Raw genomic sequence first — 25,884 nt, 5'->3', positions numbered from 1 at the left:
TTAGACTGTTTACACCTCAAATTATAAAGATTGAAAAATATCTCAAAAGTTTTTGGGTAATGGAAGAAGATAAATCAAATTTAATTCAAACAAAATTAAGCAATTTGGATTCATCAACACCAGGTGTATCTCAAAAATTGGCTGACAAAGTCATAATAACTTTATAATATACTGTTCAAGGCATTGAGAAAAGGTCAAAACTATTTTTATTTTTATTTTCTATTATACAATTATATAAAATGAATGATTTATTGCTTGATTAGCCGTAATTTAAATTGGTTTAATTTACAACACAATTTATAATATTAATATATAGTATTATTATAAAATTCAAAATTAATATTTATTAATTACCTTGTGTTGTGTGTATAATAATCATATTTTAAAAATATCTATTTACCATAATTTAAGGTTTTTAATATTTTTTTATAAATGAATCTAAATATCAGATAAATTTAAATTTTGAAAATTAAAAAGGTATTCTTCTTTTTTTATAAATACAATCGCTTTATATAAATTAGATTTCCAGATCTGTATGATAATGTTGCTATAGTTCATCCTAGTTTTAAGTTAAATTGGCCATACATTAATTTGACTGAATCTAAAGGGCAACTTGATAGGCTGATGGTAACGTTAAATATGCCATGCCTAACCATGATACTAATATTATAGAAAGATCGAAACCGCGGCCTTCCATAGACGATTTTTTGAAATAAATAATAATAATATTATTGAACCTCTAGATGCTTTTTTTTAAATCTAAAAATATTCATTTAAATATTTTTTATGATTTTCATATAAAAATTGTGTTTATTAAATTTAATACTGCGTTGCCCTCAAGTGCTAATGCTGAACGATTATTTAGTATGGCAAAGCTTATGCTTTCTGATTGTCGGTCTAGACTTGGGGATGAGAGTACCGAAATGTTATTATTATTAAAGTGATTATATATATAACAAATTATGTCATGTTTTTATACCAATATTTTATTTGTGGAAATAAAGTTACGCAAAAAATATTTTAAAAAAATATCAAAATAGCGTAAAAAGTAGCTATTAGCATGCTACTCATTTGAAAACGATAGTACGCTACTTTTAAAAGTAGCGTTTAACAACACTGGTAGAGTACCCAAATTGTAAATTTCAAACAATTTTGCCATGAACCTTCCTAATATTATGAGCTTAGTTCTGGCATGACATTTATCGTAAAAAAATGAATAAAAATCTTATTCCCCGTCATTTTTGACGGTCTTTCTACTAGTTTATATTAATTTTTATATGGATTTTTTGTATAAATTAAAAAATACTAAAATGTCGATCGATAAAATAGGTTGAAATTTATAGTGTAAATAATCTACATATGCTGGAATACAATTCCTGTAAAATCAGATTTTTAAAATCCAAAAATCGCCCTTAGTAATATATTTATAATTGAGAAATTCCGTATCCCCACGAATTCCGAAACCCCATACGACATATATAAGTAATTTATTATATTTTATATAAACAAATAAAAATATATTTAATATTTGTTACAGTCTTATTTTTTTTATAAAAATTAACTTCCTATCTTGTAAAAATATTTTTTGACTAAATATAGACTAAGGTAACCCGGCCGAAGGCCAGCCCAAATGGCGTCTGGGGGTAAAGCCCCCAGTAATTTTTTAATCCCCTCAAAAGAAATAAATCCCTCATTAATCTTTACCACCTACTTCTTATAGTATTTAGATTTTATATAAACTCTTTAGAATGAGTTTGAATTTTGTCAATCTTAACACTTTATTAATGTTATCAACTACAGAAATCACATTAACATTGAAAATAGATTGCAACACATTTTGTTATTTAATATTAGATCTTGCATAAATTATTTATGTATTTATTATTATTTCTCTAGAATTAACAAAATTTTATCGCTATTGAAAAAATATTAATACGGTAATGATAGATGTTAATCTATTTTTTTAGAGGATAGGTTAATTTATTCATATGTATATAAAGGAACCATTTACATTTTTTTTCTATTTTTTTTTCCTTTTTCGTTTTTAATTATGGAAGGATCTTTTATTCCTAAAAAAGATTTGTTAATGACCGCCTTAGAGGATTCTGGTTTATTATTCGAGGAGGACATATTTTTAGAAAAAGAAGTTGGAAATAATGTTTATTGATTACTTTTAATAAATTTATATAATTTTATTGATAGGAAAAAATAAATCAATTACAAACTGAGATTCCTATCCAGAACAAAAGTATTCTGTTAATTAAATATGCTTAATATAATTTTTATTAGGTACACATCAAACAATAACAAGATTATATTCTCCAACAGTTATGATTAATAAAATTAATCATAATAATAAGGTAGCTGATATTATAAAACTACCACAAACTTTAAAATTTTTGCAAACTAATTCAAAAATCAACCCAATTCTTTCACCTCATTTGCAACCTAAACTGAACATCATTAGAGTAGATACAAATATTAAAGAAAACATTAATGTAAATAATGTAATACCTGATACTTCAAATTGCATTAAGCATGCTCAAATCAATCAAACAATTCCAAACTCTGCTAAATTGAATTATTTTGATGTTAATAAAATACCAAATGTAATCACATGCAAGAATCTCACAACATCAAATATACAACATAAAAATTTAAATATTTTTGATTCAAATTCTGACTGTTATATAATTGAAAATGATACCACACACTATAGTCAACCAAATATATGTTCCCAATATTTGTCATCAATTAATAGTTATTCCAATGATAAAGTTAAAAATATTAATTTTTTTAAACTTTAATTATGTTTGCATATTATTTAGTTTTTCCTTGCATTGCATAAATTTAAAATGTTTATGCTATATATTATATAGAACCCGATAAATGTGAGCAATCATTTAAACAACACAGAAACCAAAGTTCACACCAGTCCTTATTTGAATATTAAAAACAATTTAAACCTAAATAAATCATTACACATATTCCAAAATACAAATTTAATTGATAATAAAATTACAATTGAACAAAGCAATCAAATTACAAAAAATAAACTATTTGATTTACCCTATAATTTGCAATCATCTACAAATTTCAATCAATCCCCTACCTTAACTAGTTTATACAAAAATGAAGAAAATATAGAATCAAATGCCTTAAGCTCTAACATCTCTGATAACATGATGAGCAACATTCGTAATAGCTTCATAAACCATACTAGGTTTATACATAGACAGAATTTTATAAATCAGAATAATTCCATGATGTATGCAAACAACAATAGTAATATGAATATGGGGTTATCTAACCCATCTAATCAAATAGATAAAGATGCCACTGAAGAAGAAGTAGCAGAATTGGAAGATCAATTAAGACATATTGAAACTTATGCTGAATACATTCCCAAAAAATGTAATAACATGATTTATATGTATTTCATTATGGTCACATTTTTGTTGTAATAAGTAATACAGGCTGACCTGCCCCAAATGGACCTTTAAAGAATTTTATTTTTGGTCCAATTAAAAAATAATTTATACCATTTAGATTAATTATAGCCTGACCAATATTTTATGTATTATCACGAATGAATAAGTGTATTTTTTTTTATTCCTCAAAAGTTAATAAGCTAATTTAGAAATGGGCAATGCTTATTGCTGAATGTGGCCTTTTAAATATTTTTTTTGAACAGTGTTGTTGAATGGCTCGATTTGAGCCATTTAACCAAAGTAGTTGTAAATAATATACAAAAAAATAGTACAATATTTTAGCCATTTTTAAAAAAAAAAAATTATTTAATTTTTTAAATGCAAATAAATTCAATTTATGTTCCTTTTATTCATTATTATTATTAACAACTTTTAAATAAAAAATATTTTAAAAATTATATAGTCACACATTAACAAAAATATATTGGATTAGATTTTCTTTTTGAAAATATTAGCCTGATCCATAGTAAATATTGCCCCTGATTCACTCCAATATTTATCATTTACACAGCCAGAAAATATCACCAACTTTTATTATCCAAGGTTTAAAAGAATAAAGGGATAGCATTGGATGAATATTTTGCCAGCCCAATCTAAGAACATTGAAAAATTAAAGATCTTATAAAACTCATTTAAAAATTAAAAGATCAAGGAAAATGAATTAATTATATCAAAACATTTCTTGTTTTTGATTAATATTTTAATTACTTGTGAATTTGATATGAATTAAATTGTTTAATTGATAGATTTACCAGAAATCAAAGGCTCATTAATTATTAGGAGGAAAAATTTAATTTTAACAGTTATAAATTACAAGACATTTTAAGATTATTTTTATTCTATTTTATGAGATATGCTAATTTTTTCTTATTTACTTATAAGTTACCAAAATGTTTAATAGTTTTTTTTATAAAATATACATTTTGAAAATTTGTACCTTGAGATATAAAACTATAAAGTAATGAAAGTCACAGTTCGGATTTTCAAAAACAAACCTAACCATAAACCATAACATAAAGACCAAACTGGACCTTAATTTCCCGATCTTTATCTTTTGTTTTGAATTGAAAACAAAATATCTGTAAATATATAATTGAAATACTTATATCATCGAAAGGAAAATAGGAAAAATATTATAACTAATACAACAGTGACGATCATTGGTTTAAGAGGGGGAAGCAAAGAGGTGCTTAGCTCCCCGAGAGCAAAAATTAGTTCGTGAATTTCCAAGACATTTGTTAGCACCCCATCAGTTGTTAATAACCGCAATTTTAGCGGATTTTTAAAAAGGTGAAATAAAGATTGCCTTGAGATTTCGTCAAAAAATATCATTGATTATCCGTTTTTTAAAAATCGGTAAAATTGAGGATTTTAACAACATTAGCACTTACTATTAAAGGTCTGTAAATGGCAAAATATACAGGCCTGGCTCAGTTGGAATTTAATTTTTGCCCAGCCAGTCCAAATTTGTATTGGGCCCTGTTCTAATTTTTTTTCTAACATTGCCCAACTAGGTTTTTTTAATCTAGAAATTTATCCTATGGAAAATAACCGATAATGATGAGGATTTAGGTTTCATGATTTTATTATTATAGCAATAAACACAAATGGGAAAAGAAAAAAAGTCATTGTATTAAATGAATGATCATAGTGTAATACTAGCTGTCATTTAATTTTGGAAATAAACAAAATAAGAGAATATTATTTTAACAAAATTAGGCATTAGAATATTTTTTTTCTATTCTCTGTTAAACGCATCATATATTTCTAATTTTTATTTTTTTGCCCGGCCTGGCTTAAATAAATTTTTCCAAACGTTACCGAACCTATGGGCAGGGCCGGGCATTATAGATATCTAATTACTACAAAACAAAATTAGTACTTATTTTAATTTTTATGCGCACTTAATAAATTAAAACTAAGCTTTTAAGTACCTGATGCTTACTTAAGACCTACGATTCATTCGTGAAATGTATTTTGAAACGATGAATACAAAGCTCTTGGTGACACGACATTTTTATATTTCACAGAATCTTTTTATATTATAAATGAAAACTATGATTTAAAAAAAATAGCTTTCATAAAATTTTTGAATATGAATTTTTTATATGAGAAAATAATATGGCGTACTGCCAGCTTATCTGTATTAGTACATATTTAGATAAATGATCTAGGTACTATTATATGTCATTACTCTAGTTTCATTAGGTTGCGTCCAAAATCTCTTTCAAAAATTTAAAGAAAACGAAAGGATAGAAAGACTTATTTTGTGATTTTCCAATTGGATCTTTTGGAAACAGCCTTAAGAATAGCTAAAAATTTCTTCATCAGACATTCCACTTTTAAGCTCGTGACCAAATAAACATGATTCTAAATCACTTGCTCGGAAAATAATTATTCACAAGGAACTGAAGTTGATTGAATTGTTTATTTTTTCGATTTGATAAAATTATATTAAAAAAAGATATTAATTATAATATTCAATAATATATAATTTTTTCGGTCCAGACCGAACCGAATACCGACTACAAAGACCACTGGTCATTGACCTTTACTAAACTTTTTTTACGAAATATGCTGAAATAACCTGATTTTTTTTAAAAAAAAATATTCAAAATATTACTTATATCTCCAAATCCAAATATGGCTGGCCATGGGTAAATATTATAGGCCTGTAAATGGTAAAATTATCAAGCCTCGCCGGGAAAATTTTTTGCCCGACCCAGCCTGGCCAGGTTTTAATTTTTCATTAATGTTGCCTTGCTCGGTTTTTAATTATTTTTTTTTCAAGACCTAAACCAAAATATATGCTGTTGTACACCAGAATAAACAACTATTTATAATATTCGGGAATGGTTAAATTAAGAATACTAAACTCTACGGATTATTATTTCAAATTTTTTTTTATCCATATAATACTTTGATTTAAACTGGTGTCCTAATCTTACCCGACCATCCCATTGGAAAAAGTATATTGCTAACTCGACTTACCGAATAACGTAGCCTTTTATGTAACATAAGTCCTTTTCATTATCATAATAAAATTATTTTTGTCGTTTGAAAACATATCTTTTATCCTAACGAAATGGCATTTATTTTTTAAAATAAAGTCACTATCATTTTGAAAGGACACAATGCTACTTAAAAGAAGCTATATATAAGATACAGTTATAGTTTGGTTAAATAGATTTTTGCAATGCAACAATGACTATCCGTTATTACCCTTGCATTTATAGTCAGCGCGAATTCGCGGTGAAGTATAAAAAAACAGAATACAAAATGCTGCATTTTTGTATACTTCGCCGCCAATTCGCGCTAGCTATGAATGCAGGGTTAGTCGGTGAGATAATTATCGGGGAAAGGTTGACACAATAAGCTTCTTTTTTATGATTGTAATTTTCTTTATCAAAGTATTAGTAAATATTGATAGATGACATTCATATGAGTCATTTACCAAGACTCGAATTTTATAATAAATTTAATAATTTTTAAACCTTCGCTGATCGCTATTATGCGTCAACAAATACAACTACATAATGAATCATTAAATATTATTTTATTTTTAAATACTGGATGGCTATTAGAATTAGGTTTTTTTTAAATCAAAATACCCCCCCCCCCAAAAAAAAAAAAAATTTGTGCTCACTCTTTTAATTCCTCATTTATGATTTTTTGTTAGCAGAATGAGACCTCATTTATATTAAACGTGAAATGCTGCGATATCGCACAAGCGACGTGTAGTCTATTGCTAAACGTTAGCATACCTGTATAATTTAATATTACGTATGTCGTAGATTACGCTTCGTTTTGGTGAATTACGGTATTCCGATGTTATTACATACGAGATCCAAATAAAAAAACATTTGTCTCAATTTCCGAGCGATGAATTTGGAGATTTAATTTTTTTTAGTGAAGCATTTGAATTATCATCTAAGCCCAAGAGCTATAAAATAGAGTCGGAGACCTTTCAATAGGCTCAATTTTTGGGCTCAGCACGAATTTTTAAATTACGCCCCGGCTGGTTTTTAAAGTGATTTTTAGAGATGGATCGGTTGGTTGCGGTTTATAATTTCAATTTTGACCTATATAAGTGGTCGATACCCGAAATATTGATTGAATTTTTGGCCGGGTATGACAAATTGTGCAACATACTGTTACGGGCCGAACCGGACAACGTGTACAAATTATAATAACGGACAGCTGTGAACAAAATTTTACCTCTAATAAGTAGCAATGAATGTGGTAAGTGGTCAATTAAATGATTCTCGAATTAGAAAATTGATATATTTAAATTTTTTTTAAAAATATGTCTGCCCGGCTTTAATTTATTTTTAAGAACCGACCTGATTTTCTGATTTTTAAAACAATTCTATTATATGGCCAAGGTCGGATTCTGGGCCTGCAATTGAAATAATAAACTCAAAAGATCATGAAACTGTCTAGCTTTTATAAAAAAAACAATAAACATTGAATATATTAAATAAAATTGGATTGAATAATAAAATCCCTGATATTTCAGAAATTAGCCCCCCCCCCCCACCCCCCAACCCCACCTCCCTCCAAAAAAAAATAAACAAAAAAGAAATTTTTTTTATTTTCGTATGTTTAAAATAGGCATTTTAAAAAAACTTCCAACTTAATTCACCACACCATTCGACCATATATTTTTCTAAAAATATTGCGTACGATGAAAGATTCCTCAAGATCTCTAATTGAAGAAAATGCAGAAAATTAAATTTATTTTTTATTATTTAACACAAGTATAGTAGCAAGTTATACCCACGTGAATTAGTTCGGACCCAATAAATTAAAATATAAAATCTTTATAGACCGAGCTAATAAATAAGAATTTTGAGTCGGACCAAGGTTAGGCCGACTTGTAGGGTTCTACATGGCACTGGCGGAAGGAGACCTGATTAGAACGACAAATAAAAAGATTTAGTCTTCCCTTTTATGTTAGATTTTTTTTCGAATTTGCCTCCAGTGTCAAACTCTGTTAGGCAACGGGAAAAATTCCTTATAATTTTAACGCTAAATATAAAACTTAAAAATGAATTTCCTCTATAAATTTGTTAATCCTGGTATTATGTATAAAAAAATTATGACATATTTTTTTAAACTTACTTTTAAACTGATTATTAATCTCCCCTATTTCAAGTGAGGTACGGTTGCCAACATCCCGACTCAGTAGTCGAAACGAATTCTCTATCGAGCGTCGAACCTCCCGGGGTATGGTATACCCTTAGTTTGCCGGAAACTATCATAGACACTTGCGCTCTGTCAGCGCTGCAGTTGGAATCTATCATATATGCTTGTCAGCAACACGAAACTTTGCTGCCTGATGGCTCAAGGGCTGGATTCTTGATAGGTTTTTAAAAAATAATGTTTTGTCAAGAAGGGAATTTCCAGTGTTGTTAAACATAAGCTACCTTTTAAATATTAGCTTCTACTTTTCTTTTTGCATTTTAATAATAGCGAAATAGGCCGCTACTTAGCTACTAAGGAGCACGCTATCGTTTTTATTTGAAAGGCGGGTACCGCTACTGAAATGAGTAGCGCACTATAATAACGCGCTACTTTAACAACTCTGGAAATTTCATACTCTAATTCTAAATCATTTCAGTAACCAAATTTTTAAACTTTTTAAAAAATGTTTTTACCTACCTTTTTGAAACCATTTATTTATATTTCTAACCTTTATTTGTTTGTAATTCATTACTATTTTTATTTTACAACGACCGCTATTAATCTCAATTTTTATAATATAGTTGTTTAATTCAAGGATAGGAAAGCAATAATTTTGATCAAGGATATATACATATTTTTTTAAGCTAATAAATGAATGACCAAATAAGTTACTGTCACGTGAGTTTTTTTATATTATTATATATATATATTACGTTTTATTCGAGAAATGATTAATACGTTTTCTATATATATGATTGGAATATATAGCCATTTCGAAGAATTTGTTTATTTGGAATACGACGCTCTTTATATTTAAGAATTCAATTTTTTTTGAAGACAAAACAGCAACTTATGTATGACACAATCTTGCTTTATTAATCAATTGTAAATTAGCCTTATTTCTGTTTAATTTTAATAAATATATTTTTTTTTGGTAAATCACTGAAAATATATCAACTATTCGAAAAAAAAATTAATTTTAATTAAGGTGATGGTCCAGGTGTGGGCAAAGGTCGGACAATAGCGGGAATAATATACGAAAATTATCTTCTTAGAAGGAAAAGGGCTATTTGGTTAAAAAATTTCCTAATTTTATCATTTTATAGATTCGTTTAATTTATCCAAAAAAATAAATAAAGATAGGAATATTTTTTATAAAAAAAGGATTAGGAATCAATAAATTAAAATAATTAAATCAAAATAATTTTTTGAAAATTTATTCATTTAAAAAAAATAGGTTCAGCGTGTCTAACGATTTGAAATACGACGCCGAGAGAGATTTGAAGGATATAGATGCCGGGAAAATAAATGTATCATCTTTGAATAAAGTTCGAGATTAATATTAACAAAAATAATATTATTTCTTATTTAGAAATATTTAATTAAAATTTGGGACCCGGAACAACGGCATTTCATTTCTGTTCCTGCTAAAAAATAAAAAATGTGTTCTGGTTTCGTCTCAGGATATGGAGCTTTCTTAGAAAAATATCAAACATAATATATATATTTTTAAAAACTATACAGTTTTATTTATTTGAATCAAATTATTACATCGATAAGTTTAAGATGTTTTAATAAACCTTATGTTATACGACATCGGTCAACTAAAAGATAAAATATCGTAACAAAATTGAATATATTAATTTATTCATTAATCATTTCATTTTATTCCAAAATTTATGTGCCATATTCATATTTCATTGCCCATATTTGTTTTTATTTCTGTTTTCCTCCTTTTAATTTCTTAGGTTGCTTTTTGTTGCTGGTATTGAATTTTTTTTTTTTTTGAGATTATAGGAATGTTCTGACCCTACCTGGAAGGTTTATACTGTTCCGCCCTCTTTTCATGAATTTTCTTAAACCAGGAACGTTCTTTCAAGTCCCTGTTTAAAACAATAAACTAATCATTTAACAGCAGCTAATTCGGACCGATTTTGACGGCCTTGTAACCTCAAAATTTTTCCCCTCTAAGTCTGTCAAAGATATATTGACAAGTGCAGTAAAGAAGGAAAGAAACTAGTTTTTGCATATTTTTTTAAATTCTAATTCTTATATAATGTTATTTATAAACTATTTGAATAATGGTATCATGCTATTATATTATTTAACTTTATAATGTAATTCAATTTATTTTATTTCTCTTTTCAAATCATATAGTTCAAATACAAAAAATTGACGTCCAAGAGTAACGGTTCTTATAAGAAGGGCGTAATTTTTGCTACCTATTCCTCGTTGATAGGCGAGAGCCAAACCAAAAGCAAATATAATACCCGGATGAAACAGTTGCTACATTGGTGCGGCAAAGATTTTGACGGAGTGGTAAATGATTTAAACTGATATAGATTTAATAATAGCATTTTCGAAATAACAACGCACACTTAATTTTATTAATGCATTAAAATGTCATACCGTTTATGTTTAGAGCTAAACAGAGTTTGAAAAAATTTTTGTGATTTCACCTTGAAAAAAATTTGATCAAAAAATTTATTTTTGTTCATAAAATTTTGTATAAACTCAGGAGCTAAATACTAGTTATAGAATAATATTATAAAAAAATTCTTGTATAGTGATGAGAAAACGATTTATATTTATAATTAATTTTTTTTTTCTTATTTAAAAACATTTACATTTCATGAAATACGGTAGCAATCCATTTCTTAAAAAAAATACATTCTCTCAAACCATATTTTTTTTATCAATAATCGATCATTCGTGCAGATAGTGTTTGACGAATGTCACAAAGCCAAAAACCTTACCCCCTCGGGGTCTTCCAAACCGACTAAAACGGGGCTAGCCGTTCTTGAGCTTCAAAACAGACTGCCGTTGGCTAGGGTGGTGTACGCCTCTGCTACTGGGGCTACTGAAACCAAAAATATGGGTTACATGGTTCGTCTGGGCATCTGGGGCCGAGGGACTCCATTTCCTCTCTTCAGCGATTTCATACTGGCCGTAGAGAGAAGGTTTTACTCATTTAAGGGCTTTCACTAACATCTTATTAATCAATTTAAATGATATGGAGATCAATTCTCGCTAAATTGGGGTGGTCACCTCTCAAAATTTTAAGACTAATCTTCAATGTCCTGCAGAGGTACCATCCATTCTTTTATTTTTAGTCTGGGCCGGGTCTGCAATTCTCTGCTATTCTTTTACAATTTATATTATTCTACCAGTAAATAATTTTATATAATCATAAATTTCATCGAAAATATTTATTTGTTTAACAGGGGTGTCGGAGCCATGGAACTTGTAGCTATGGATATGAAAGTAACCTTTTAAACCGGCCATAAATGACTGCCCACCCTGCATTTTCACATAAAAAAATTAATAACTTAAAACTTTTCAACTTATTTGGGTAAAAACGAATTGATTAATTAATTTAAGATGTCTAGAAATGTTTAGAAATAAAAAACTCGGAATTTTTATAAATCTTTTTATGAAATTTTAGCCTTTGAGAATAACATGTCAAAAATGACCAATTTGGTAAAATAGGGTTCATTAGTTTTTTTCAGCAACAATTTTAAGTTGCCCATTGTTTTTTGGAAGAAAGTATTTATCACATTCTAATCTGTTTATTAATACCTATTTTTAATTATTTTGAAAAAAAATCCTAGATTTTTTTTTGTTTTAAATCATTGTTTAAAGAAACTATCAGTCTTTATAAATTTTAATGAACATTCGACCAATATGATTAAAAGAAAAGAAATTTTTATTCCAACTAAATGCAAAATAATTAATTTACACATAAGTGGTAAAAGTAATCGCCAAATTGCCAGAGAATTAACTCTAGCACGACGAACAGTCGATTGTATACTTAAAAGATTACACAACAATAATACAATATCGAATCCAAAGAGGCCTGCCGCAAAACGACTTTAAGCGATGATAGGTATATAGCAAGGATCAGTAAACGCAATCGACGTGATGTCGCCTCAGAGATAGCTGCGGAGATTAATCTGACTCGGGAAAACCCGATAAGTGTTACAACTGTGAAAAGGCACTTTAAGAGCTTTGAACTTTATGGTAGGGTAGCTGTCAAAAAGCCACTCTTGAGCAAAAAAATAAACTCAAGCGATTAGACTGGGTATGAAAACATCAATTTTGGACATCTGCCAACTGGTACCACGTCCTATGGAGTGATGAGTCAAAATTCGAAATCTTCGGTTCTAAAAGAAGGCAATATATCCGCCTATCAGCTGGAGAGCGAATGAGCGATCACTGCATAATTCCTACAGTCAAATTGGCAGGAGGGCCTGTTATGGTATGGGGGTTCTTTGGTGCCGGGGCAACCGCCGATATTGTCAAAATTCAAGGAATCTTTAACAAGGAGGGATACCGGCAAATCCTTGAGGACCATGTGATTTCATCAGGAAAGTGTTTGATCGGGAATAACTTTTTATTTCAACAAGATAATGACCCAAAGCATACATCCAGGCTATGCAAAGATTATTTACAAAATCTACAACAACACGGTATTCTAGAGTTGATGACTTGACAATCCCAGTCTTCCGATCTCAATCTAATCGAACATTTATGAGGTTACCTTGATCGACAAGGGCGAAAAAGCCCTCTAACCTCTCATTCGCACTTTTATGAAGTATTATAGAGAGAATGGAACAATATCACTTCCGAATATTTAAAAAATCTCATCGAAAGATTACCAAAAATTTTTGCAGCAATTATTAAGAATAAAGGTGTTCATATTGATAAGACCAAAATTTGATCTTAATTGATTGCTATGTCTTTTATTTTTTGTAATTTTATGCAATAATATGTAAACTTATAAATAAATTTGATAAACCTTATATTGTGTGTTATGTGTCTTATTTTAAGAAAAATGTTAAGAAAATGCAGGGTGGGCAATCATTTATGGCCGGTAGTGTATATATAATTTCACATTATTATGTAGGGATACCCCAGTTACTTACGAGGCTGGTATCAATTCGAGAAATACACCATTTTAAATTAAAGCAATTAATCAATAAGAGATATATTTTCTTAATATATGATAAGTGCTTTGACAAATCTTCCTTTTTTGTAACTATTGCTTAAATTGTTAGATAATTTTTTTTTATAAAATTAGGCGATTTAAAAATTATATTATTTTTAAAAATATTTATTTACAATTGGAAATAGCTACGAGGAACTTATATGGCCCGTCAGCTGAGTTTTGCTGGCGTAACCTTCACGGTTAAAGAAGCCAAGCTTGATCAGAATATTATAGATATCTACGATGCATCCGTTTTACTAGTTTAGTTTTGAATTAAATTTTTTAAACATTTAATAAATTTTAGAAGCAAATAATTTAATTAAATATAAACAGAAGGATTTATGGGTATTTTGGAAGTAAAACTTTAACATTTTTTAAATTGAAATTGAGACAATCTGTGCTATACAAAATAAATTTTAAAATAATGTTATGAAATAAATAATTATATAATAATATTTGGATACAATTTAAAATAATTAAGTCACAAAAATAGGCTGAGTACTAAGGAAGCCAATTTATCATATTAAACATAGATCTATACAATTTAAATTACTTTTTTAAAAATAAAATCAGTGGGCTAAAACTCGCGAAAAATTTCAACTAGCCATGGATCTAATGGACAACGGTGAAAACATTAGCAAAAAACAATTTTGGAGTCAATTTTGGGCCGCTCATCAAAGGTTTTTTAAGTATTTGTGCCTGGCTGCCAAAGTTAATCTCTGCGTAGAATTGACTAAAAAGGCTTTGAAGGACGGAAAGGTTTCCTTGTACTTATGAATATTATATTTACAATAATCTAATTTATCCATAATTAAATTTTCAAAATATTCCGTCCAAATCTTCTAAATATTCAACTTTTAGATTTTAATAATATTTACATTTTATTTAAGTGTGTGGTGATAGGTTTACAAACCACGGGAGAAGCTCGAACGCTTGAACAAATCGAAGATTGTGGTGGCGAAATAAATGATTTCATATCGACAGCAAAGTATGCATCATTAGATATACTTTACCCTAGATTTTAATATAATATATACAGTTGGTTGAATATTTTGTGCCATTATTCAGAGTTGTTAAAGTAGCTCGCTACTAGCACGCTATCTTTTTTGGTAGCGATAGCTAATATCACGCTATCTTTTTTGGTAGCGATAGCTAATATCACGCTATCTTTTTTGGTAGCGATAGCTAATATCACGCTATCTTTTTTGGTAGCGATAGCTAATAGCGCGCTATTTTTTTTCCAATTATTTATTTTTTAGCGCGCTTCCTTTTTTGAATTACTTTTTAAGAATATAATAAATGTAACTATAAACATAAAAATTTAAATATAATATCATAATTAATTATAATTTTTATGATTAATTATTTAATTTTGAAATTGATATTTTATTTTCAATTTGTATTAATGGAATGTTCCTGGAAGAAAATGAATGTTCTTGATGGTCATAAAAATTTTCCATTTCCAAAATTTGAAAAATATTTTCAAATTAATGTAAAAACAAAAGGTGGCTACAAATTTATTGGTTTAAAATGTAAAAAAAAATATATCCTTAAATAAATCAAGTAGCTATATAACCTCAAAAACACCTAAAGGTAATTGCCATTTTTAAATTCTAATAGTATTTAATTTATGAGAATGTTTATGCCAGTTACCATCACAAAAACGACTTCCATTGATGATATTTTTGAAATAAATTATAAAAATATAATAGAAAATCCCCTAGACGCGTTTTTTTAATCTAAAAATACTCAAATGAGGATTTTTAATAGTTTTTCATATATTAAAAATATGTATATAAAATTAAATACTGTCTTGACCTCAAGTTCTAGTGTTGAGAGATTATTTAGTAAGGCCAAACATACTTTCTGATAGTCGCTCTAGACTTGGGGATAATAGTATAGAAATTTTTTTATTATTAAAATGCAAAAAAATAAATAAAAATGATTATTACTACCAAAAATAATTATTTTTTACATAAATTTTTTATAATCAAAACTAACTATATTTAAATATTTATAAATGTTGATTTTAATGTAATATATACTATACAGTTACATTATAAGCAAAAAATAAAACTTCTAAATTTTTTTAACAAAAAGTAGACAAAGCTACTTTTAAAAAATAGTAGCTAATAGCGCTACTTTTTTGATGGGTAGCGATAACGCGCTACTTTTAAAAGTAGAGTTTAACAACTCTGCATGATCTAACAAAAAAAATCGACTTATATTATTTCGCTCAGAATAAAAACTGAAATTTTAGAAATTTTTTTTCCTAAAACTTAGAATTTATTAGAAGATATTTTCAAAATCTTAAGCAATTTTTTAAGCGTTTAATATATTTTCCTTAGCGTTTTATAAATTTTTCTAAGCGATTGATTTCTTAATCTGAACTTTTCAGTTTTATACCTGAGTAATTAGTATCTTTTCTGGCTTATTAAGTTTTACCTGAGAATTAAGTATTTATTCTGAACGTTTAAGGATTTTTTTCTCTTGTCAGTTTTAATTCTGAGCGAATAAATTAAAGTTATTCCTCCAACCCTTTTTTTTTACATGCAAATTACAAAATTATATAATAACATATCCAGTCTTTATATTAATTGTTCAAAGCGGAGTTAGAACCCTACGATAAGCTAAAATATCTAGGAATTTATCATAAATAATATATGCCATTTGTCTCTTATAACTATTAAATTTACTAGGGGCGTTTTACAGTCCTTGGTAGAAAAACATTTTCCCTCCTCCACAAATTACGTTGCCCCATCGTGCTCATCGAACCCCTTTAGCAGCATGAATAGTTTTTCCAAATATCCCACCAATTCGCTCATTAATCAAAATTCTATGTTTACGTCCGCAAGTTCTGCCTACCTCTCTAATACCACACTGCTCAATCCCGACAGAATCAAACTCAGCAAATGTAATCCATCTATATTTCAATATTTCTCCCCCCCCCCCCTCCCATTTTTATATTAATGATCACTGAATTCGTCAAGAAAAATGAATATATTACGAGAAACATTACTTTTTAAAATTACAGAATCAAACTCTTTTTTCCTCTATTTTTCGTTCTTTCTTTCGCGATTTATTTTCGAATATTTCTTTTTTTCTCCTCCATCTTGAAATATCTAGGGACTACCTTGAGAAATACGCGTCGCGCTGAAAGTCTCAAAGATTCCACGATGACGGCCACCTTGAGTTCCTTGAAAGCGAAAGAAAATCTTTTGAAACAAAAGGTAGCCGACGTTCTAAACCTGGCTAACTCGAAACAACTCGAATCGAATCTCCTCATTTCGCAAACTCAAAGCGGGTTTCCTCAATCAACCGAAAATAGTAACGAGCTCAAACCTGATTCAAGTTGAGAAAATATTAATTTTTTTAAAATAATTTAATTTTTTAAATTTCAAAACCGTTGAGAAACATTATAAGCGGGTATATTAGTTGACTAAAAATAAAATAACCGTTACAATATTTTTGTTCGAATAAATTAAATTAGTTTCCTCGTCTGACACTTTATCTCAAGTCAAACTGCTCGACGTAAATCTCATTTCGAACCAAAAAGATGGCAAACCCATTTTAGAACCTCCAAATGCTAGTCTTGACTCTTCTTCTAGCTCAGCAAATAGTTCCCCCGAATATTTAGGTTTTATTCTTGATCTTAAACCTTGGATTAAAACTTTTTTTAAAATTAAAAATGATACGGTTTGATGATATATCAAAAAATATTATCTATAACATTTAACATATACTAGGCTCTCAAATTAAGGTTTCATAAACTCTATTGAACGCCAAGACACTAAGGAATGAAAAATTTTATCTATATAAAAAATTTTTTTTTAAAGAAATTGAGTTATTTTAATTAAATAATATAATTTAAATTTATATTTTAAAGGTAAAAAAATTAATTTTAAATAAATATTATAGTTTACATATTGAAGATTTATTTATTTTTAAATAATTAACCCCTTGGTCCTCTAAACGATACTTTAAAAAAATTACTGTAGTTATTAATTACGTTATCTAAATGATTTGAAACTTCGAAAATGTATGATTCTATAAAAAGTTATAATACATTAATTCTTTATTTAATTTGCAAAATATCTTCAATCCTTAATTTTTAGAAAACGATAAGGAACAAAATGACATGGAAGATCGCTTAATCGACGAAAATAATTATGGGGATAGTTTTTCCGATCCCGATTCCAATCGGTTTGATCGAACGCTCGAAGATGGCGATGACGATTACGACAAATATGAAGATGTAGGTAGTAATCCGTTTGGCACAAACGGTAATGGCTTTAACATGTACGGGAGCGGCGACGAATTCGACGAAGAAATAGGTTTGAAAAGATTTCTTTCCTTTTCTTTTTTTTAGAATAAAATATTTGATTTTATAAGGATAACATTTGGTCGTAGAGGCTTTTTTTTGAAACCTGAACTATAAAAGTATTTTTATTTTAGAACCTTGGCTCATAACCAAGCGCAAAAAGCAATACAAAAACAGGGACAAAAAGAGGAAAAAAATTGAAATGACTGATAATGAACCGCCAACCGTCGAAATATCTTCACAAAACATTGAATTAAATAGAGAAACAATTGAAATAAAACAGCAACAAGACGATTCCACAGAAACTATACAAGCAAACAGCCTCGAAGATGTCAAAGATATCGAAGACATTAGGGATCTTCTGAGCAGTACGGGGACAGATATGTTACAATACCATTACAATGGTTTTTTTAAAATAAAAAATACATATTTTACTTAAAATAACCCTTAAAATAAACGTTATTTTTTCGCTTTCCTTTGAACGTTTAAAATTGTATTATAGGCTTCGTTCTTCCATCCTCCCAATGCATATCCAACACAAGGGACAACATAACTCTCATGAGGCAGGAGCTACTCGCTGAAATAGAAGAACTCGGAGAGCGGCTACCCCCTAACACTTTGGATCAACTTATCGAAGAATTGGGCGGGCCCGAACAAGTTGCCGAGGTTTCTACGATGCAAATTAATTATAATTGAGGCCATTAAAAACAAACATAAAATTTTGTTTTTTCTAAATATAAAAACGGGAAAATACAAAGAAAAAATTTAAATATTTATAAAAATTCTTAAAGAAAGAAGTTTAGTGTTGTGTTTTTACCCAATTTGACAAAATGAGCAAAATTATTTATATTTTCCTTTGGTAAATAAAACGTTTGTTCTTTATCATCCCTATTCATAATAAATTCAATAGGATATAAACCTTCGAGTGCCATGTATTAGTAAAGATCACTGCTAATTGCTATTATTTAATAAGTTTTATAATTTACTTAAATATGAATACGCAATAATTATAATTTATCTCAATTTTAAAGTTGTAGATTTAGTTTAATTAGAATACTGAGTAATTATATTTTTTGCACAAAAATGATAAACGTATATGAAACTTGAAATATATTCATTTATTCATATTCTTTAATTTAATAAAATTATTAAAGATGACCGGAAGGAAAGGAAGGGTAGTGGCTCAGAAAGACGGGACTGTAATATACGAATCGCGAGGCGAAATCGACGTTCCCTTAGAAGCCCTGAACGTCAAAGAAAAGCAAAGGTTCATGGATGGCCTTAAGGTATAATATGTGAATTTGCCATCATTAAATTTTTGGGGATATTTACAAATGATTAATTATTTGCAACCCCCCCCCCCCCCCCCTTCTTCCCTCACGCATATAAACATGTAGATAACTTTTTATATTTAAATATCAGAAAATAGCTATAATATCCGAGGCCGCTAGCTCTGGTATCTCCCTGCAATCCGATCGAAGAGTTCTCAATCAGTTGCGTAGGGTTCACATTACATTAGAATTGCCTTGGAGCGCTGATAAAGCCATACAGCAATTCGGTGAGATTATAAATTATTAGTGTAATATTCTTGTTAAAATTGTGAAGGCTAAGATTTTTTTTAAAAGGGGTTATATTATTAAAGTTATATCGTGATATAATGCTGAAATACTCTGTTTAAATTATTTATAAAATACATTAAAGGTAGGACCCATAGGTCTAATCAAGTAAGCGCCCCCGAATACATTTTTTTGCTCTCAAAGTTAGCCGGGGAAAAACGGTTCGCTTCTATAGTAGCTAAAAGATTGGAATCTTTAGTAAGTATATTTACAGTGTTTTGCGTATTTGATGGCAAGTATTTCCATATTTTTTTAATTGAAAATAAAATATTTTAATGCTTTAATATTTTTTTTGGATTAAAAAAATAAGTATTGTTTTATCTTACGAATGTAACTAAGAAGCCTAAAATTATTAATTACTTAATCTAATTTTAAAGATACCACTTATAATGAAATACTATTTTTTTTTATAACAACGAGTATGCTGATCTTTTTTTACAAATAAGATGGTCAACAATATCATCTTTTACTTAATTATAATTAGGGCGCTTTAACCCACGGTGATAGAAGGGCGACAGAATCTCGTGATCTCAGTCAATTCAATTTCGACAATAAAGTACACCTATAGTATAATCAAAATATTTTTCTTTTGAATCTTTCTGTATCCATAACGTGAAAAAAAAATTGACAAAATTCGATTTATAAAATAAGCCTTTTTTTCTATCGTTAAAAACATATCCAAAACATTTTACTATCATTTTTTTTTTGAAATTTTAATAATTCTAATAAGTTTATTAAAATTGTTTGTTAATTTTGTGTAAGTTCTCTAGATTTATCAATTTTTTTTCTTCATATTTTGGAAACTATTTGAAGCCATTGGTTTGTATTTGTATTTTATTTTTAAAAAATACAACCGACTAACCCTTGACTGCATCAGATCTTGTCCTCTTTTATTCTAACCCTTGGCTATCAAGCCTTACCTCATAAATATTAGTTTGTCTAAAATTAAGGCAATTAATGAAAACGAATAAATCACCTTTTTGAGGGCGCGAAAAATCACCCTTATAATCTCGTTTTTAAATTATACCCCAAAAGTACGGTAGAATGGCTCTGGATAGCGTAATGAGAAGCATATTATCACCCACTTGTGCCGTGGTTGATCCTCCCGAATACAACGGAAATTTTTTCAAAGGTAAATTTTAATAAACTTATCTATGCACTTTATTTAAAGTAGATTTTTAAAATTTTGTTAAATTCAGGAACATAACAATAATAGACTTGTAAAAGTTCTCTTTCATTTGAAATAATTAAACATTATAATAAATAATATTTTAATATTAAAATTTTACGATTTTTATTTATATTTTTTAGACGCATTAGAAGGACTCATTGCTGTTGGACTTGTAGTCAAAGAGAGAGAAGGCTGTTATTCATTGGATAAAGGTTCGTTATTCATTCATTCAAACATTGAATTAATGCTATATAAATGTATAGGAATAAAGCTCTCTTTTTGATAAATTTTATATGATGATGAAATTTAAGATTTATATTACTACAAATTTTATTATTGTTTTTATATTTTTAAAAAAACTTTTAGATGCGAACATAGTAAAATTCCTAAATAGAAGATTTTCATCTTGTTTTTATATTTTTTTTAAAAAAACTTTTAGATTACGCAAACATAGTAAAATTCCTGAACAGAATACTTGGCTTGAAAGTCATTCTACAAAACACTATATTTCAGTATTTTACTGATAGTTTAAACGCTTATATACTGGACGCTAAGAGAACTGGGAAATGGGATATGGGAATATTAGGTGAATAAAATAGTCCCCACCCGACTTAAAATATCTGCTTCTCATAAGTCATTTAAATTCTAAAAAATCCTCGTTTAAAAAAAATAAACAAATGATGAAGATTTTGGTACAAGTGGCGAATCGATAACCCCTTTACGAAAACAAACCTTTCATTTCCACTCACCTCGTGGCGTAGTCTCGTGCCAGCTCTGGTCATTTCAAATAGAAAGAGGATTGCAGTGGGAAATCGCTGTCAAGTTATACAGGGACCAACAGGACCTGGACGACGGCTTTTTCGTTTCTAAACAAGTTTAAAAAAAAATTCTTATCGCATTGATTAAATGGATGTATTGTTGATTTATACTTTTAATTACGATATTTATATAAGAGGCTTTCGTTATAGATTGTTATAACATTTAATTTTTTTGTATTCTCCCTATATAAAATTCATCGCATGTCGTAACATCATCTAACTGCTGTGTTTTAATGAATGATTCCCACTTATAAGGTTGTTGGGGTACTTGTAAAATGGTAGAAGAATCCCTAACAGATAAAATTTGAATTTGGTTTTTTTGGTAAATATATTAATCATCTATCTTGTACCTAAAAACTTTTTCCCAAAAATCTATATTTATTCATTTTTTTGAAAAAATATATTAAATATCATTCAAAAAAAATAAATTAGGCCAAAAATGGGATCTATGCCCCTATCTTAGCCTTATCATACGTATCTCGCAAAGCTTTAAATTCTACCGCTTCGACAAACGTCGAAAAATTGGCCGAAAATAAACTTTTTAACATTTACCGACCTAATACAGGTTTGCAAGGCAAATTGGAAACTCTCGCTTCTCTAACAAAAAAATACCGAAAGGTAAAATCTTTAGAAATTCACATCCCTCGCCATCATCTCTTAGATCTCCTAGTTGCACTAATGTCCTAGGACTTCCTAGAATTGATTATTGGAGGAAAATAATCAGACACATTTAAAGGCGAATAATTAAATCAGCCAGTATTTAAATGATCAATATTTTATTTATTGATCAGTATAGTGTTTTTCTTATTTGTTTATATTTTAATTATAAAATTATTATTTGGTCATTATAATAGAAATTTATATTTAAATAACTCATTAGTAATGTTTACGGTTGGCAGTTATACCTACAAAAATACGAATCGAATCGAATAATGGAATTATTCGTATTCGTTTAAATTGAATAATTTATTATTCGTATTCGTATGAATAATAAAATGATTATTCGATTCGATTCGAAAATTTTATTTACCATGAATTAAAAAAGATCTATTATAAAATTTATTTTGTAAAATTTAACTAAGGATAAAGACAAACAAATTTTATTAGTGAGACAAAATAGAAGCATACATATATAATATATTTATATGTGGAAAAATCAATATAATATTCATATCTATAATGTAGAAGATAAATCTGACAACAGCCATTTTTTCAAACATAAAGTTTTTCGGATTGTTTTCTCCTTTAACGACATTCTGTATTTTGTAACCATATGAGCTCCAACAGAAAAGAGTCGCTCACATGGGGTTGAAGATCCCTGTATCGACAATATGTCCCTCGCCATTTTAGATAACACGGCATTAGCAATATTTTACAAATAAAGTGGTAAAAACTTTAGGCAAAAAGTCAAATTTATGATTTCTCCATCATCAAATGAAAGAGAAATATCAGGTTTGCCCGTCATTCTTGATGTGATGGGATTAACAGTTTATTATAATTGTATATGTTATGTGTTATATAAATTACCTTCTTCGTCCATTTCTATCATAAAAGAAATTTCTAAAGTAATGGTCTATTATGAGATAAATTAAAATGGAGTTTCAAAATTTGGCGCAATTTTCATTATTCCACTAGGAGATTTTATTAAATTGAAATAATTTCAAATAATTCCTAATAATAATATATGATTTATATATGATTATTTTCCAATATATATTAATACTATAAATTATTTTAGTCGAATAATCTCGAAAAATTCGATCGAATAATAGATAAAAAATTATTCGACGAATAATATATTTTCCTTATTCGACGAATCGAATAATTGTGTTATTCGTATTCGTAAAATACGAATCGAATCGAATATCGAATAACAAATAATTCGTTTTAGGTATAATATGGCAGTATAAAAATTTTAAAAAAATTAAGTTATTTGATTAAATCACGATTTTTTTTATTTAAATCGAATTTTATCATATAATAAAAATATGATTTCGAAGAAAATAATATTTGAGGCAAATTTACCAAAAATTTTTGAGCAATTGGAAGATTTATTAATTAAACAAGACAAATAATGCGGATATTTTTTATATGTCTCCTAAAATTTAACAATATAGAAATGAATTTTGTAAAGTTTATTATACAAAAAAAATTTACAGGATTTACATAACAAAAACTTTTTATAAAAATAGATAAAATTAAAACTAATAATTATTTAAAATACAAGTAGATTTTTTAAATTATGATTTTTATTTTTTTAAAAAATAGGAATTATTTAAATGGTGACTAATCATGCAAACCTTTATTTTTTGTATAAAATTTGTTCAGTATATATTTTTCTCGTGATTAATTAAAATAACGAGGGGAGAAAATGTTTAATAGCGAATCGGGGAAAAATATTTTCATTGTCATTTGGCCGAACAGATGAATGTGACACACATTTATTATTTGTTTATAATGATAAAATTTAGAAAAAAATACTGACGATTTTGTTATTTTATCGATATATTATTTATAGAAAAAATGTATTGAACATTTAGTTTAAAAACTGGATAGATAAAGTTTGTTTTGTTAAACGGCTCGATTTAGTCGATTTTAAAAAACGTCTAACTTATTTAGTCAATTACGCAAGCTTAAAGATTTTGGTCATAGATAGTGCAGAGGTTTGGACATCTATTAGTGAAATCTCGAGGCTTAGATAATATTATTTTTGGATAAAATCTGGATTTAGCCATTTTTAAAAATCGCTTAAACAATACTAGATAAAGTAACCATCATACAAAAATAATATTTGGATTTATTTATTTTAAAAAAAATTAATTTTTTATTATTCAATTATGCGAAAACTTATTTGAAATTCGAATTATAAATAAATTTCACTTATGATATTTATTATAAAAAAATTTACTATTAAACACAGGTTCCGCCGCAAGAAGCTCAAGAGCATTGGGAAAATATATATAACTCTTCTCTGACCCAATGTACCCATGTACTATGGTAATTAATCCTTGACATTTTAAAACTTAATTTTTTTATAAATTCCTCTTTGTTGTAACTATCAGTTTATGATTACGATTGCCAGTAAATTGTTTTCGAGGAAAAGTTTTATTTTTTAAATATTATTGAGTTTTTTTTGTAAAGTAATCCTGCATTATTATAAAAATTTATTAGGCAAGAAAAATTGGTTTTAAATTATAGAATAAAATAAGATTTATCACACAAATTTTAAGGCTCTAAAATTAAGAAATTTGTCTAAGGTTGTGTTGTCCTAATGTTTATCAAATCAGATGTGATGTGATATTTTAAATTACTATTTAAAATATATTTTTTAGGAAAGGTAGCTGCAAGAAAAAGAACACAACCCAGGGTTGCGAAATAGGCATAAGAACCAGGAAATACCACCTGTTAGCAGGATCGGTTCTCACTGTGTGGAATTGTTTGGAAGAATTACTTTCATTTCATTCTGGATCCACTAATAGTTTTAATTCTAATAACGCAAATTCTTCCTCCGCGGCTTCCAAAATGCAGATTATCAGGCTTAAAACCAAAAATGACCAAAGGATCGTGGGTGAGTTATCATATCATTATTGGGAGGGATTTGGCAATTAGCTCTAATGTTTTAGATAAATTATTAAGAAGATAAGTGTAAAATTCAGCATATCTAATGTGACCTCTGTTATATCTCTCTGTGCCTTGCTGCATATTTCTTTAAATATAGAATATCAAGTTGATATTTTTAAATTTATCAATCCGATATATCTCTATTTTTGATTAATTTCTAAAAAAGATCAGGCATAAGATAAATACAAGATAATCTGTTCATTTTAAAATTAAAATAAAATAGGTATTTGGATAAGGTCCAACTACATCCCTGCTCTAGTCAAAATATTAACTAGGGAAAGTGACAAAACAGATATCGAAGATTTCATACAAGATATAATATAAAAAGTGTATGTTAATCTCTTATCCGACCAAATTGCATGCAATGCGTCAGTAGTTAAAAAATTATCTAAAAGAAAAAAAAGGAATAGGATTATTATAACTAGCTAAATTCATCAACTCCCCAATAATCGTATATTCTCAAAATCTTCCGCAAGATTTGACATAGATGGAATCAATCGGATAAATTTTAATATCGCGCTTCCTTCCTTTAGTTGCAATCCATAAAAAAATATACTTAATATATAGATATTAAAAAAAAGTCATATTCGCTGCATTTCGTTTATTATATTACCGTATTCTATGAATATTTGGTATTTTGTCACACACATCAAAATGTTTATAATAAAACAA

General features: G+C 27.9%; 1 protein-coding gene across 5 annotated transcripts; it reads left to right on the top strand.

Moving 5' to 3' along the window:
• The first annotated feature begins 2,017 nt into the window (after positions 1 to 2,017).
• On the top strand, positions 2,018 to 25,884 carry LOC135930382 (protein strawberry notch homolog 1-like). Of its 5 annotated transcripts, none has more exons than XM_065467175.1 (31): positions 2,018 to 2,158; positions 2,203 to 2,248; positions 2,290 to 2,777; positions 2,880 to 3,414; positions 8,650 to 8,859; positions 9,667 to 9,751; positions 9,916 to 10,006; positions 10,836 to 10,997; positions 11,397 to 11,638; positions 11,903 to 11,942; positions 13,812 to 13,925; positions 14,239 to 14,424; positions 14,556 to 14,653; positions 16,365 to 16,579; positions 16,792 to 16,992; positions 17,156 to 17,302; positions 17,781 to 17,999; positions 18,121 to 18,390; positions 18,489 to 18,652; positions 19,141 to 19,272; positions 19,409 to 19,544; positions 19,688 to 19,800; positions 20,087 to 20,158; positions 20,638 to 20,734; positions 20,914 to 20,985; positions 21,213 to 21,359; positions 21,460 to 21,647; positions 22,024 to 22,209; positions 24,512 to 24,588; positions 24,924 to 25,159; positions 25,436 to 25,882. In XM_065467175.1, the coding sequence occupies exons 1-31, from the start codon at positions 2,051 to 2,053 to the stop codon at positions 25,534 to 25,536; spliced, it is 5,178 nt and encodes a 1,725-aa protein (XP_065323247.1). In that variant the 5' UTR covers positions 2,018 to 2,050; the 3' UTR covers positions 25,537 to 25,882. The 5 variants fall into 5 exon arrangements, with proteins under 5 accessions (XP_065323247.1, XP_065323246.1, XP_065323245.1 ...); XM_065467174.1 differs by having other exon boundaries at positions 9,916 to 9,988; positions 16,792 to 17,016; positions 25,436 to 25,881; XM_065467173.1 differs by having other exon boundaries at positions 2,018 to 2,146; positions 16,792 to 17,016; positions 25,436 to 25,880.

The sequence above is a fragment of the Gordionus sp. m RMFG-2023 genome, chromosome 5, assembly GCF_954871325.1.
Source record: "Gordionus sp. m RMFG-2023 chromosome 5, tfGorSpeb1-WG-v2, whole genome shotgun sequence".
Lineage (NCBI taxonomy): Eukaryota > Metazoa > Nematomorpha > Gordioida > Chordodea > Parachordodidae > Gordionus > Gordionus sp. m RMFG-2023.
Note: the sequence above shows the minus strand (reverse complement) of the source record. Positions and strands in the feature narration are given on the sequence as shown.

What these genes read in the sequence shown, in the direction of transcription:
- LOC135930382 (XM_065467172.1), top strand. Translation starts at nt 2,051, where the DNA reads ATGGAAGGATCTTTTATTCCTAAAAAAGATTTGTTAATGACCGCCTTA. An exon ending in ATACTGGCCGTAGAGAGAAG is followed by an intron (nt 11,639 to 11,902) that starts GTTTTACTCATT and finishes TTTGTTTAACAG; the next exon opens with GGGTGTCGGAGCCATGGAAC. An exon ending in AAATGACCAAAGGATCGTGG is followed by an intron (nt 25,160 to 25,435) that starts GTGAGTTATCAT and finishes AAAATAAAATAG; the next exon opens with GTATTTGGATAAGGTCCAAC.